The sequence below is a fragment of the Haemorhous mexicanus genome, chromosome 22 (genome assembly GCF_027477595.1).
Source record: "Haemorhous mexicanus isolate bHaeMex1 chromosome 22, bHaeMex1.pri, whole genome shotgun sequence".
Classification (NCBI taxonomy): Eukaryota; Metazoa; Chordata; class Aves; order Passeriformes; family Fringillidae; genus Haemorhous; species Haemorhous mexicanus.
This window is the reverse complement of record NC_082362.1, coordinates 4,603,896-4,617,565: the sequence shown is the minus strand read 5'-3', so window position 1 is coordinate 4,617,565 and position 13,670 is coordinate 4,603,896. Positions and strand designations below refer to the sequence as shown.

General features: G+C 50.1%; 2 protein-coding genes across 2 annotated transcripts; one reads left to right on the top strand and one right to left on the bottom strand.

The window, feature by feature from the left end:
* Positions 1-293: 293 nt before the first annotated feature.
* Positions 294-10,075, bottom strand: NUP88 (nucleoporin 88). Its single transcript, XM_059866027.1, has 17 exons — positions 9,839-10,075; positions 9,155-9,324; positions 8,409-8,534; positions 8,101-8,187; positions 7,243-7,419; positions 6,146-6,329; positions 5,593-5,743; positions 4,894-4,992; positions 4,682-4,772; positions 4,245-4,346; positions 3,208-3,366; positions 2,660-2,785; positions 2,058-2,123; positions 1,758-1,838; positions 1,304-1,430; positions 821-939; positions 294-517 (listed from the first exon to the last, which is right to left on the bottom strand). Exons 1-17 carry the CDS (start codon positions 10,073-10,075, stop codon positions 454-456), a joined length of 2,166 nt encoding a protein of 721 aa, XP_059722010.1. The 3' UTR covers positions 294-453.
* Positions 10,076-10,167: 92 nt separating this feature from the next.
* Positions 10,168-13,433, top strand: RPAIN (RPA interacting protein). The gene is made up of 7 exons (XM_059865898.1): positions 10,168-10,270; positions 10,640-10,819; positions 11,315-11,378; positions 11,849-11,963; positions 12,185-12,248; positions 12,353-12,487; positions 13,220-13,433. Exons 1-7 carry the CDS (start codon positions 10,193-10,195, stop codon positions 13,247-13,249), a joined length of 666 nt encoding a protein of 221 aa, XP_059721881.1. The 5' UTR covers positions 10,168-10,192; the 3' UTR covers positions 13,250-13,433.
* The last annotated feature ends 237 nt before the right edge of the window (positions 13,434-13,670 follow it).

Sequence of the window (13,670 nt, the reverse complement as noted above, 5' to 3'; positions counted from 1 at the left end):
ACCATTTGTTAACTGTACTGAAGGTGTGTCCTTTATGGAGAAAGTGTTCCAAATTAAAAAAAGCTGCTGAAGTGTGTGTGTGCATGGCTCTGGTCTTTCTCCTCTGCCTCCTGCCACAGCCTCCCCCCAGGGAACCCCTGATGGAGCAAGAGTGGGAGACCATCCCAGGATAACCCCAGGGAGCAGCAATCCCCCACTCCTGAGGCAGCTGCAGGAATTACCCTCCAACACCCCAAATATAAAACACCTGCAGCATGTCCCCCTCCCCTGACAAAAACAGAAACCACAGCATGTGAGGAGTCATATCAAAAGTATTTTATTTCACAATTCTTTACAAAATAATATGTAAAAGGTGTATTGTTCAACATACAAATGGTAAATATACAAGGGGGAATACCAGAGTCAGGTAAAGCTCATCCAGCCCCTCGGTGCAGGGTCCTCTCCTGGGGCATGTCAGAAGTTCACGTGGCTCCTGATGTCATTGATCTGTTTCACCATCTCCCGGATGTGTTCTCCCCTTCAAGAAAAAATAACCCAAGTCAAAAGGCTGCACAGAGCTAGGGAGGAAGAGAAACCCTTCAGCTGGTAGGAGCAGGGAATGGGAGCAGTGCCTGTCATCCCAGGCTGGGTTACAGACTGCCCTGGGATCCTGGGGCAAAAAGCATTTCCATACATCTGCTCAGAGTGCTGCTCTCAGGAGCTGCACGTCCTGTGCTTCAGCCCCTCTGCCCCAGCATGGCTTAAATGACACCTGAGACACCTGAACTGAAGGTGAGTGCCAGGGCTCAGCTTCCTCAGGAGGAGCCCAGCTTGCACTTACTCCTCTTTCAGGACAGCCTGGATGCACTTGCTCTGGTAGGCACTGAGGCTGATGCTGGGTTTGCGGGGGCTGCGCCCCTTCTCCATCTGTTTCTGTTGGTATTCCTTTTTCATTTTCACCTGGGAGTTGAGAAAAGAGAAGGCCCCAATCAGTGCTGGTACTGCCTGCCACAGTGGAAGCCTGTTCATTACAGACTGCTGTGTTGTACTGCAATTAATTGGTTCTTTTTGGGTTCAAATCTGTCTGCTTTTGCACTTCCCACAAAGAGAAGAAACATCCCTGCCAGGCTGAGGAAGGGGGAGCTCTCTGAGGGCTTACAGTGTGTGCAAAGGTTCTGTCTGTATTACCACCAAGGGCCCAAAGCCCCTCTAGTACATTGTTGCTAATTAACACAAGTACAGCATCACTTGGTTGGCAGGACTCATCTGTCAGCACTGAGGGAGGAGCTCAGTAACCTCCCAGCCTGGTCATTCCTCCTCTCACCTGTCTGATAGCATTGCTCAGGTGCTGCAGCTGGTCATGGATTGTCTGCAGTTCCTTCTTCATATCTTTTTCAGTGTCAGATAGAACAGGAAGCTGAGAGTGGAAACTCCGAAGGACTTTCTTCATCCTTTGAAAGCAAGAAATGGCTCTGAGTTAACCTCCCTGGTACCCAGCTCTGCTCAGACACCTGCAGCCTGGTGCTTTGGCCATGCTTCCCAAGGCTCAGGGGCTTCACCTTCCCCTTCCAGCTGGTCTCAGGTGGCATTTCTGAGCATGGGGCTGGCTCAGGCTGGGCCTGCAGACAGATCACACCAAGCCCAGCACAGGGAATTTCAGAAGCCCATTCTTGTAACTAACCAGTGCAGCAGCTCCTGCCCACTCTGTTCTACCACACCTGCAAACTGTGTTTAACATCAGGTGCTGTGAGGTGAACTAGAGCCCTGTGTGCACTCACCTGTTCATGATGTCTTCTTGCTTCTCTTTGGCTTCCTCATACTTGTCAGCCAAGCGCTCGGCCATCTCCCGCAAGCTTTTCCTTAAGGTGAGGGAGAAACAGTTCCTTACTTAGATCCACACACAGGACAAGCCAGGGTGTGGGAAAAGGACAAGGAAGCAGAAGGCAGCTGGAGGAGGGAGCAAACCAGCAGGCTGGGAATGCCTTCATTTGTCACCTGTTCCACACAGGGCCTTCTCCAAACCAACAGGTGCATCATTCCTGAGGTGTGACTGGATAAAGGAGACAGGCTCCACTCACCTCTCCTCTCGACAGTAATTCAGATCCTCCAGTTGTTTCTTTTTCTGTCCCCACAGCAGCTTCACTCTGAAGTAAACACATACAAAAAAAAAAAAAAAAAAAAAAAAGAAAGAAGAAAAAAGAAGAAAAATCAAACCACTTGCAACCAGGTGAATCAGGATTTACACCACAGAGAAAATGCTGGGAGTGGGAAGAACTAAAGACACTGAAAAAGGGGCAGTGAGAATAAACTCCCATTTTGTCCTAACTATAGTGTAAATAACTGACTATGATTTGAAGCAGCAGAAACTTAAGGCAATTTTCCTTTGTCAGGATTAGTGCTGAGGTCAGACTTCCTGCCACCCACAGGCCCAGGCAGGCAGACAACACCATGAGAAAAGTATTTTATCTCTGAGTGTTTACCATTTTTTTCTTCCCCTATAAGCCACTACACAGATCAACTACTAAACTCAGCCCTGCTTTTCCTGATAACTTAGTTCTAAGTTCTGGTATTCATTGTTAGTTTTACATTCAGTACATTTACTCATTCACCAGGATTAGACCCACAGTGCTGCTGTGTCACAGAGACATGCCAGCACATTTTTATGAGAGTTTTGCATTACCTTTGCTGAATCTCCTCTTTTGCCAGGTCCTGTTTCAGTATATATTCCTCTCTGAACACCTGGGTGGCTCTGCTGAGAAGCTGAAGGCATTCTTCAGGGGGAGGAGCAGCATCTTTATCTGCAGATCTTAAGATTGAGATTTTTGCCATCTTACTAACACATTCCTTTGGAAGGCTAAACCACTTCCAGTGTTTATGGTAAAGCTCAGGGGGGGTCTGTTATGAAAGTGAGCGATTACAATGAAATCCCTTTGACATGAGGAAATCCCAAGGTAGCTTAAGATACTCCAAACCCAATGGACCAAGCAATGAGAACCTCATCAGCTGAAGGCAGCCCTGCTTTGAGCAGGAGCCTGGAGCCAGGTGATCCCCTCCCAGCCTGCACCATGACAGGGCTGGGTGCCATCCCCCCAGGGACACAGGCACCAGTCAGTGGCAGGAGCTGTGCCCAGCACCGCCATGCCCAAGGCCATGTGCTGTTCAACAGGAGCTGGCCAGCACCCAGTGTTCCCAAGTGTTCCCCCTCAGGTGCCCCAGGGTTCTGCTCACTTGAGATGCAGGGGGTTGGCAGAGCTGCGCTGCAGGATGCCCTGGATGTGCTTCTCAAAGGAATGCTCTGACTCAGCCACGATGCGCAGCGGGGACACGACCAGCTCCTTGTCCTCTCTGGTGCACAGCAGGGGAGGGGAGGCAGGATGGACAGTGCTCCTGCCACACAGCAGCACAAGAGAACACATCAGACCACTCACACTGAAACAGGTCAGAGCTTCCTCACGGGAACTCCCCTGCTGTGGAGTCCCTGTGTTACTGCAGCTGTCTCAGTTAAGTGGTAAATCCAGCCCTAGCAGGGCAGGTAAAGCTCACATCCCCACAGCTGTTTGGTCACGGCTCAAACTAGCAAGAATCATAAATATCCTTTGGCTTAAGGAGAAGAAAGTTCCAGAACAATGCAGGCAGGAACTCGAACAGCAGCATGACCTTCTCCACAAAGCACCCTGCCCAGTCACTGCCCACCTGTGTGGAAACAGTGAAAGAAATAAAAGGTCTCTAGGAGAACCTGATGTTAACACTGGCTCTGCTGATGGTACCTGTCCTACCTTAAAAAGTGCCCTACAAAAAATAAGCTGAATATAGTGTCACCCCCTCAAGGTGTTCATTTCATTGTGCAAATGCACATTAACACCATTCTGTATCTTTGCCATCACCTCCAAATAAAGTAACTGGAAGCACAAACAAAAATCTTACTTCTGTTTTTCCCCTTTCAGGCACACAACCTCAGCAGCCCATTGAGAACATCAACACCACTGAAAAACCCCAACAATACCACCAAGAACATTTTTTTGTCCAAATACTCACTAAAAGTGACCTGATTAATTATATCCCCTACAAACACCTCATCAGCAGTAGGTAACTACTACAGTAACACTTCAGTGCTCAGCCAGGGAGTGTTCAGAAAGCAAAACTTCATGGTGTGTCCTAAGAGCTGCAGAAGCATGGGGTGAAACAATCAAAGAGTAATTGAAAAATAGGAATATCCTTTTTTGGTCCTTTCCATGCAGTCATGGACTTAACTGAGAACCACATACAAGAGAGGCCTTGTAATGCACTCATAGCTGTTGGTGATGCAAATCATTGTGGGCCCCAGGACATCAGAAACGATCCAAAATCCTCTAATTGGAGCAGGCTGCCTGAAGGGAAGAACACAAAAATTAGCCAGTCAGGAAAGTTCCTTATTCCTGAAATGGTTCACGTTCACTCTTTTGGAAATGCTCCAAGGTAAGGTAAATGGAAGTGAAAATTTCTGCTAGTCTGACTGGTGATTTTCAGACAGAAACACAAGAATTGAAGCTACTACCCTAACAGTGCAGTAAGAATCCTGATACACAAATTGCTCAGTTGTATTGTTTAAAATCTTTTGAGCTTACTTTAATGGCAAGAATGCAGCAAAAGATGACAAATCATAAATATTTTCCATAGTAAATCCCCAACTTGAAAGCAATTGAGAAAGAGTTTGGTTTTTTACCTGCATGGCAGTGGTTTTGTACAAAGAATGTGTTCAACAAAGCACTTCTGTTCTGCTCCCAGCTCTTGTAAACTGTCTTTGTCTTCCTCATCTACAAGGAGACAAGTCAGGATGCAACAGATCCATTTTGCAGGGTGAGGGATTCAGTAGTACCTGCATCCACCAGCCTGTTACTGGCAGATGTTTATCTGTTCCCCACTTTTCTCACTTACCTGAACCAAGGAATTTGTGCAGTTTATTGATCCATGTCAAGCCCACACTGTGGACACCAGCTTCGTGTGTGCAGTGGTATCTAGAGGGACATTTGGGATCTGAAATTGAAACAGAAAATGTAAGAGATGGCACTGAACTGAGAAAAACTCACCCTTCACACCTGCACTGCTGATCCCATGTATCAACTTAGTGTCCAGTCAGCTTTAACATCTTAGTGCAAGCACCAGAAACAGAGAGACATGTGTTAGAGTCTAACATACTGATGAGTTGTTTTGAACCCTTTCTATCACACCACATCTGCATCACTCAGATAGGTTTCCAATGGCAGATTATTAAAATTAGCAGACCAGCATTCTGACAAGCTGCTTGCTCCCAACCACTTTGTCCTGCCTCCAATTCCATGAGATAAGCAGGTCCTTCCCTCAGGATCACCCTCCCCAAAGCACTCCCTCACACTCACAGGTCAGCACAGATGCAGAAACTTCTGCTTTATAAACCTCAGATGACAGGATTTAGTACTGACCATGTGTGATCTACACTGGAGCCCCTCCCAGGCTTGCTCTTTCCACAGCTTTATTGAGGGCATCAGGCAAATCCTTACTCTGATCCCCCTGTTTGTCTGACACCAATGAGAACATGCAAATAACTGGATCCTAAATGCATGGAATAAAAAGCCATGAGCTGAACAACAACCCTACCTCTGTGCAGCTTGATTGGGCAAGAGAAGTCAGACTCCAGAGGATCTTCCTCATCCCCTGTTGCCAGTTTCAGTGCAAGTTCCAGCTCAACACATTCAAACACGTACAGGGAAGGAATAAGATCGGATCTTGGGTCCCAGGACTTCTCTGACTGTAAAGAGCATTGAATTCTTCTGTCAAACATCATTTAAACAGCATCAAGAAAGAGTTACAAGTTTTAATTGTCAAGGAATGTAGTTCAAGTTTACTTGAAAAAAATTAACTCAAACCCAGGGTTTCTCAGAAAATCCTTCTTAAATTAGATCCTAGTAAATTTGATCAAAAACTGATCTACTGTCAGGGCACACAGGACTGAAAGTTAAAAGTGTTAGGGAGCCACAGGGAGAGCCACAGGGACTGGCTGAAACAGGAGAAAGACTCACTACCTCATTCCAAAAGAATGCAGCTTTGGCACTGGGCCCACACTCCCAGGCATCCTGCCACCTTGCAGCAAGAACTTGGATAAAAGAAACAAAAATACCTACAGGAAAAAAACCAAACCAAGAGAAGGTACCTGCTCATCATCCTCCTCTCCATCCAGCACCACGCAGTGGTAGAGCATCCCTGACTCGGTGGCAATGACCAGGATGTTGGGGATGCAGGGCAGGCACAGCACGGCGCAGGCGTCGTAGCCGTAGTTGTCCTCGGCAGCCGGGTGCATGGGCAGGGGCCCCAGCAGCTTCCCCAGGCTGCCCGTGCTGCAAGGAACACGGCTTTGTCTCAGCACCACGGCTGCAAGGGACCTCCCACGGCTGTCAAACAGTGGCTGGGAGTTCTGAGTCCCACTGGACTGCTGCAGATTGCAAGTCTGACCTGCAGCTCCTTGGTGGAGATCTCAGAGGGGAAATCAGAGCTCATTTTATTACATTTTATGCTCTGAAAGCAAGCAAAGCTACACTGCAGCAATTCACGAGGAAACATTTTCATACGAGAACAGAAAATACACATGGAAAGCTCAAGTTAATGATTACTCAACTGGTTTCTTGCACTTCACATGCAGCATTTTGAGTTGTGGCACTTCTTTGGGCAGAACTTTAGATGGACTAAAGCCATCTCACTGCCTGCAGACAGATCTCCTCACAGTGCTGTTTCTAACCCAAGCACCACACTCTTTAATATTCAGCTACACAAGATCTAACTTGTAAGTCTTGCACCATCTTCTCAGTTTTCTAAAGTAATTCCTTCTTGTGTCATGTTTATATTTTTGATTAAGCATCCTGACTTTTCATCACAGAACATGCCTGTGAACCCCCTATGCTCTTCAAATATTTCTTTTCCTAGGATGCCCTTGGCTCAATGAGCCTCATCCAAAGCTAAGGATGTCTGTGCCACAAAATACACTGGAGACCCACTGATCTTTTTACAGCCCTGTCTCTTCATATCAGATTGCTGGCAGTAAATAATGCATAGCACATTCTGAGCAGTGGAAGCTGCACTCATGTTTGGGTTTGGATTCCAGTCTATCAGCACTGCCACAGAGACAGAACAGGCTGCAATAAAGAAAACTCAGCCCAGCATCCCTCACAGAGTCCCAGCCAAGCTGAGAGGTGACTCTCTCACCCCAGCACTGTACATGCAAGCACCCCATGAGCCCTGAGGGTCAGAGCCTACCTCTGGAGCAGGCTGACGTAGGTGAGGAAGGTCTCTCCATTCTCATAGAGGATGTAGAGGGGGTAGCCCAGCACCTCCTCGCTGCCGCGCTGGCCCAGGACGTGCTTCGGCACCGGCACCTGCGGCCCGAAGTCGAAGGCCACGGCCGTCTCGCCCAGGGACGCTGTGTAGGCTCTCCTGGGACAGGGCACAACCAGCTGGGCTCAGCAAGCACTGACAGCACAGAGTGTAACCTGCTCCTGAGGGCTGTGCTGCCAAAGCCCTGCCAAACCCCATCCCAGCCAGCAGTGCCAGCTACAAAAGGCTGTAAGTGACACCCCAGTCATGGCACGTCACTTCTGCAGTGCCCCCACAGCTTCAGAGGACACAGGAGGGGTTCTGGTACTTCCTGGGAGGCACACCACTCTGTGGTGCAAGAGTTCTGTTTCCAACCAGGCCAAGAGGGAAATGAAAATAATCTATTTCCTCACTCAAAAACCCCTTCTTAACCCCACCCTAAAGTCAACGTGTGGTTTTCAAGCTGCTATTCTGCCAAACACTTGACTGTACAGTTTGTCACCACTTTGTTTTAGAAGGATGAGGGAGAAGAAAGGAGAGGGAAAGAAGAGAAAGAAGAGAAAGAAGAGAAAGAAGAGAAAGAAGAGAAAGAAGAGAAAGAAGAGAAAGAAGAGAAAGAAGAGAAAGAAGAGAAAGAAGAGAAAGAAGAGGGAAAAGTGTAGGTACTCTGCTATGAAGAAGTGCTAGCACTACAGAATTCATATGAGATTTTCAGGCACATTTATCACTTATTCATTGAAAACACAACAGAATACTGAATATTCTGCAAAAGCATTTCAAAGTACAAGAAGCCACACTCACCCTGTTTTGATGGTAAGAGTCTCCTCCTCGGTGTCTGAAAGCACAATCACTTTGATGGGTGTGTGAGGCACCTTCAGACTGTAAAACCTGGGGGAAAGAAACAGCAGCCATGTTCACTCTGCTGGCAGTGCTGCACATTCCCTGCTGACACAGGAACATCAGCCACTCTCACTCTGTAATTCCCCCCATCCTACTTTTTCATTGCTAACTCTGGTAGAAATGGCAGGATGCAAATACCCAGTGACAAATGAAGGCTGGACATGACAAAAAAACCACACTTCAGATATTCAGCCACAAATGGGGCTTACCTGATGGTGTTATCTGATGTCAAGAGCACAATGTGGGGCTCCATGGTGTCACAGGGGTACCAGGCTGCATGCTTTAGGGTCAGGGATGTTGAGCTGGTGAAGAACCGCTCTGCAATAGGAATGGTGCTGGAATACAGAGCAGAGACTTGCACTGGGACCAGAAACACACAAGCTACTTCTAAAGGGAAGTGGGGGCAAGAAGAGCTAGAGACACAATGAAAAGGTTTCCGAGTCTTTATCTTGTACTACTCTGAAAGTTGGAAAGGCAGCTTTAACTTGAAGCCCTCTGTTATTTCCCCTCAAATGTCTGGTTGTAGCTGCCACAGCTGAAAGATCCCAGAGGAGCTGCCCCATCTCTGGACATGTCCAAGACCAGGTTGGGCAGGGCTTAGAGCAACCTGGTCTAGTGGATGGTGTCCCTATCCATAGCAGGAGTTGGAACTTGCTGGCCTTTAAGGTCTCTTTCAACCCAAACCATTCCACGATTCTGTGGAAAGCTAGAGAATACTAGAGGAGCATCTTGCTCCTCAGCAATTGCAACAACTTTAGAAGGTCATTTATTTGGGTTGCTTGAAAAGCAGCAAGTATTTGAGCCAAAATTATTTCATTTGTGACTGCCCCACAACCCCAGTACGACCTGTACCTTCCACCAGTGCCTTCTGTATCAACCTACCCCCAAGAAAGGGAGGCTGTGGAGGAAGAGTAGCAGGACAAGGGTGACATTAACCACCTGAGGTCTCACCCACCTGCAGTTCACCGTGGATTTCCCACCTTCAAACTCGGAATTCTTGCCCCAGCGTTTGGGCAGCTCCAGCACCATGATCCCCTTGGTACCGACGAGCGCCACATGGTGCTGGGCAGGGCTCAGCAGCGTCTGGTGCACGTCGAAAAGGGGCGGGTTTATGCACAGAAGAGTCTGAAAACAGAAACGGAAGCACAAGCCGTTCAAAGCACTCAAAGCAAAGTACAGCTCATGTTTATTTTGGATGGTGATTTACACGACACGGTATGAGGCACACAGCAGTGGGTTCCTTGGGGAAAGACACCCCAGGGCAGGCGGAGGGATGATGTTCCTTCAGGGAACAGAACCCCTCAGCCTCGTGCCCACCATGGCCTTCCTCCCCTCACAGCTTGCATCCCCCCACACGCTCTCTGTCCCGTTTTTAACACTCTCCACACATCCCCACAGGCCCTTCTTCCCTCACGGTCCCGCCCAGCCCCTCACACCTCCTCCCCTCCTCACGGCCCATCACACCCAGCCCCTCCCCACAGGACCCCTCATCCCCTCACACCCCAAACGCCCCCACCTCCTCATCCCCTCGCAGCCTCCCCATTCCCTCACACCGCCCGGCCCAGCCCCTGCTGCCCTCACTCCCCCTCGGCCCTCCATCCCCTCACCCCCTCCCGCCGGCGCTGGGCGCGGGCCGTACCTGGTAGCGGCCGAGCGCGGCGGGGTCGGTGCCGGTGCCGAGGCGGCGCAGGCCGATGGCGAGCAGGGCGGCGGCGGGCCCGTCCCAGAGCAGCAGGTCGGAGCCCAGCCCGCACAGGAGGTCGCGGAGCCGCGGCGGGTGGGGGGCGGCGGGCGCGCGCTCGCGGAGGCGGCCGAACAGCGCGTGCTGCGGCAGCGCCGCGCGCCACTGCTCCGCCGGGCCGCACTCGGCCGCCATCGCCCCGCGCGCCGCGCCGCCCTGACGTCACCGCCCGCGCGGCCAATGGGCGCCGCCTCCCGCGGACTACATTTCCCGGCGAGCCCCGCGGGCCCGGCGCGCTGTGGGCTCGGCGCGATGGCGGCGCCGGTGCAGGGGCACCGAGCGCGGTACAAGAGCCCGGGCGGGCCGCCCTGGAGGGAGACGTACCGCAGGGTGAGCGGGGAGCGGGCTGCGAGGGGGGGACCTGGGCTCCCTCATTTGGACCCAGTTCGGTCCTCCTGGGGCTGGCCGTAGTGGTCCCGCTGGGGCGGGTGAGGCGCGCCCCGTCCGAAACTCTCCCCTAACAGCGTCCCGAGCTCATTCTGCGGGTGCCCAGAGCTGTCATCCAACTCCCCTGCAGCCCGTCCGGGCCATGGCCAGCCCCGGTGCCTCCCCCGTGCCCCCCTCAGGGGTTCCCCGTCTCTCGGCCCTGTGGGACGCACCCCCTCCGCCGTGTCTCCCCCCGGCTCCCCCAGCCCCGGTGCCCGCCGTGTCCCGCCCCAGCCGGCGCTGACGGCCCCGGGCGCTCTCCCCTCCCCGCAGCGCTGCATAGAGCGGCTGAGGAGCAGCCGGGCCAAGCTGCTGGATCGCTACCGCCAGGCCGGGGACGGGGCGTGCGGGGCAGCCCCGGGCGCGCTGCTGGTGCAGGAGGTGATGGAGCAGGAATGGCAGGAGCTGCGGCACAGGCTGCCCGGCCTCGGCGGAGAGCAGCCCATGGAGCAGGTCAGTGCTGGGTCCCCTCATGTTGGTGATACAGGAGTAGCAAATACAGCTCCCTGTGGCCCTGACTTCAGCTTCTCACTGGAGCCGACAAAACTCAAGAGCTTCAAGGTTTCCTGTTCTGCAGCTCAGGCAGGGTGTTGAGCTGTGAAAGTGCCTTTGGGCATGAGTGGGGGAATTCCTTATTTCTTTCACAAACAGCCTATGAATCACAGCAGAGGGTTGGTTTCCTTATCTGTGCTTTTTATAGCTGGTTGTCACTTCCCTCTTCTGAGAATGGAAATGAAACCTGAATGTCTTAAAAAGCAAGTTCTTGGACAGGCTGTACTGGGATCCATTCTGGCTGGCTCTGCACTTGTGTTTACAGTACAGGTTGCTTCCCACACTGCATGGGTTTGCAAATAGAGGAGAATAAGAGTGGATTTATGTTGCTCAGTCAGGTGCTGGAAGTGAGAAAGTGGCTGGAATGGGAGGATCACTGACTGATTCACCTTTCAGATGCTGGAGGACCCTGATGAGCTGGCAGTGCTTGAAGAGATCCAACAAGAACTGATCTTGCAAGGTAAGATCTTTACACATCTTCCGACTCCTGTTTGATGTGTAGCTTCCTGGTAATGCAGAGGAGCTGAGGCTGCACTCCTTGGTTCTTTCAAACCACGTGATACAGGGGAAGAGCCTCCTCAGAAATCTTGTTGAGGCTTTGAGGTATTGAGACCTCTTCTCACAGTTTTTAAGAGTTTAAGTGGCATTTTAAGGTCTGTGAGAGAGGCCAGAGAAACAGGACTGAGGCTCTAGGAGCCTTTATAAATCAATTCAGGATGTTTCTAAAGTGCTGATCAGAAAGTAGAAAGACACATATGAGACGAGCTGAGCCACAGAAAAAAATGGATTAGCAGGAATGATTTCACCAAGCGCAGAAACCTGAGCCAGAAGAGTAAAACTCCTATGCAGCCCAGCCTCCATCAGCCCAGCAGCTCTGCCTGTGCTGCCCAGCAGGCCCTGAGGGTGCTTTGCTGTGCTGTGTTGTTGCAGAGCAGTTGGTCATCGAGGAGTACGAGCGGAGCCTGCGCTTCGATGAGGAATGTCTCAATGCCATGCTGGACGGCCTGGATGCCACTGACAGGGTCATCTGCCCTGTATGTAGGAAGTAAGAAAGCCCTTGGCGTTGGAATCAGATTCCTCACTCTCCTGCAGCAGTCTGGGCTTAGAAACGTGCAGAAGGAGGCTGCTGTTTATTTCAACAACATAGAAATGCCTGAGCAATGATCTGAATCTTATTGGGGGGATGTTGGGTTGGTTTTGGGGTTTTTCTTGCTAAAATCTTCTCTTGTTCCGGGTGCCATGATGCTCATTGTTTGCTCTTCCCAGGAATAATCTGACCGTGAAGGCTCACTTGGTTTGTTGCCAGTGTGGATTGTACATCAGCACACAGGTAAGCTGCACTGTGAAACTTTGTGTGTGGCACCCTTGCTGCTGCAGAGGCAGCTTTAAGCTACAGACAAGAACCTCAGCTGACTTTTAATGAATTATTCTCAGGATATGACAGAAGGGAAGCTTCGGTCACTGCTGGAAAGCACCTTGACAGAGCACAGTCAGAGGTGCCTGCACAGCCCTGAGTTCACAGTCACCAGTGGCATGGAGGAGGAAGCCAGTCTGCTGATGAGCTGCCCTGTGAGTGCAAATGTCAGGTTCCTGGAAAGGATCCCTGCTTGGATCCGTGGCTCAATGACATGGGCAGAAACCACAAGTCTGTTGATCCCTGGGTTTGTGTGGCTGTTTTTCACAAAATTGCTTGGAAATGGCTTTACCTTTGACCACCAGTAACCATAAAAGAGAAGTTCCAAAGTACACACCTTTAACTGCTGGATTAGGGAATCTTTCAAGGACCTGTGAGATTCAGTGCCCCAACTTTAGCCAACAACTTCTAAGCCTTGTGTGCACCACCTGATCAGATAAGTGGTTAATGAAGAAAAGTTTTAAGAATTACTTGTTTAAGCCTCCTCCAGAAACTTCATCCAGGTGTCTCAGAGAACACACAGCAGCCCTTTGGCTCAAGCTAGAGCTGGTGCTTGCTTTGCTATGTAAAACCAGTGTGAGGACAGTGGTAGGGGCAGAGCATTTCAAATACAGCAATGGAATTTAAGTTGGAAAGACCCCTAGGATCAAGTCCAGCCATTCCCCCAGCACTGACAAGCCCACAACTGACCCATGTCCCCAAGTGCCACATCTACATGTCTTTTTAATCTCTCCAGGGATGGTGGCTCCTCCACTACCCAGGGCAGCCTCTGCCAGTGCTCAACAGCTCTTTTGTGATTTTTTTTCCCCCAATCAATAGTTTTTCCTGTTCAAATAGTTTTGAACCTTATATATTAACACAGTTCTCTGTTCAACTTTTTTGTGAAGGTCTGTGACTCCTGGATGATTCTCCTCTAAGGTGGATGAGCTGCTGCTTTACTTCTGGAATACTTCAATACTAAACTTTACCCAGAGCTGCTAGGACAATTGTGTACATATTTCTAACTGCTGTGTCAAAAAGACACTTCAAAAGGCACAGTATTGCCTTGACCTGCACTTTTAACCACACAGGACATGTTTTGAAATAAATATATTTAGTTTATTTTGGCCTTAGTGTTGTCTTTAATACTACATCAGTGATCTCACAGCTCATGTTGGACTTCAGCTTTGAGTTTAAATGAACCTTAAATAAAGAAACTAACTTAAATAAACTTAAAACCTTCAAACAGCAATTGGAGACACTGGTTTAAGTAGAAGTGCTTAGCCATCACTGCCACAACTACTGTGAGCAGCTCTGCCATGACTTTCATGGCAGCTCTGGTACAGCAGGAAGAAGAGA

Excerpts from the sequence above, each read along its gene's own strand:
- NUP88 (XM_059866027.1), bottom strand. The coding sequence starts at position 10,075 with ATGGCGGCCGAGTGCGGCCCGGCGGAGCAGTGGCGCGCGGCGCTGCCG. Across the intron at positions 4,993-5,592 it reads CCCAATCAAGCTGCACAGAG|ATCCCAAATGTCCCTCTAGA; the intron begins GTAGGGTTGTTG and ends TTTCAATTTCAG. Across the intron at positions 2,786-3,207 it reads GCCAACCCCCTGCATCTCAA|ATCTGCAGATAAAGATGCTG; the intron begins GTGAGCAGAACC and ends CTCAATCTTAAG.
- RPAIN (XM_059865898.1), top strand. The coding sequence starts at position 10,193 with ATGGCGGCGCCGGTGCAGGGGCACCGAGCGCGGTACAAGAGCCCGGGC. Across the intron at positions 10,820-11,314 it reads GAGAGCAGCCCATGGAGCAG|ATGCTGGAGGACCCTGATGA; the intron begins GTCAGTGCTGGG and ends TTCACCTTTCAG. Across the intron at positions 11,379-11,848 it reads ACAAGAACTGATCTTGCAAG|AGCAGTTGGTCATCGAGGAG; the intron begins GTAAGATCTTTA and ends GTGTTGTTGCAG.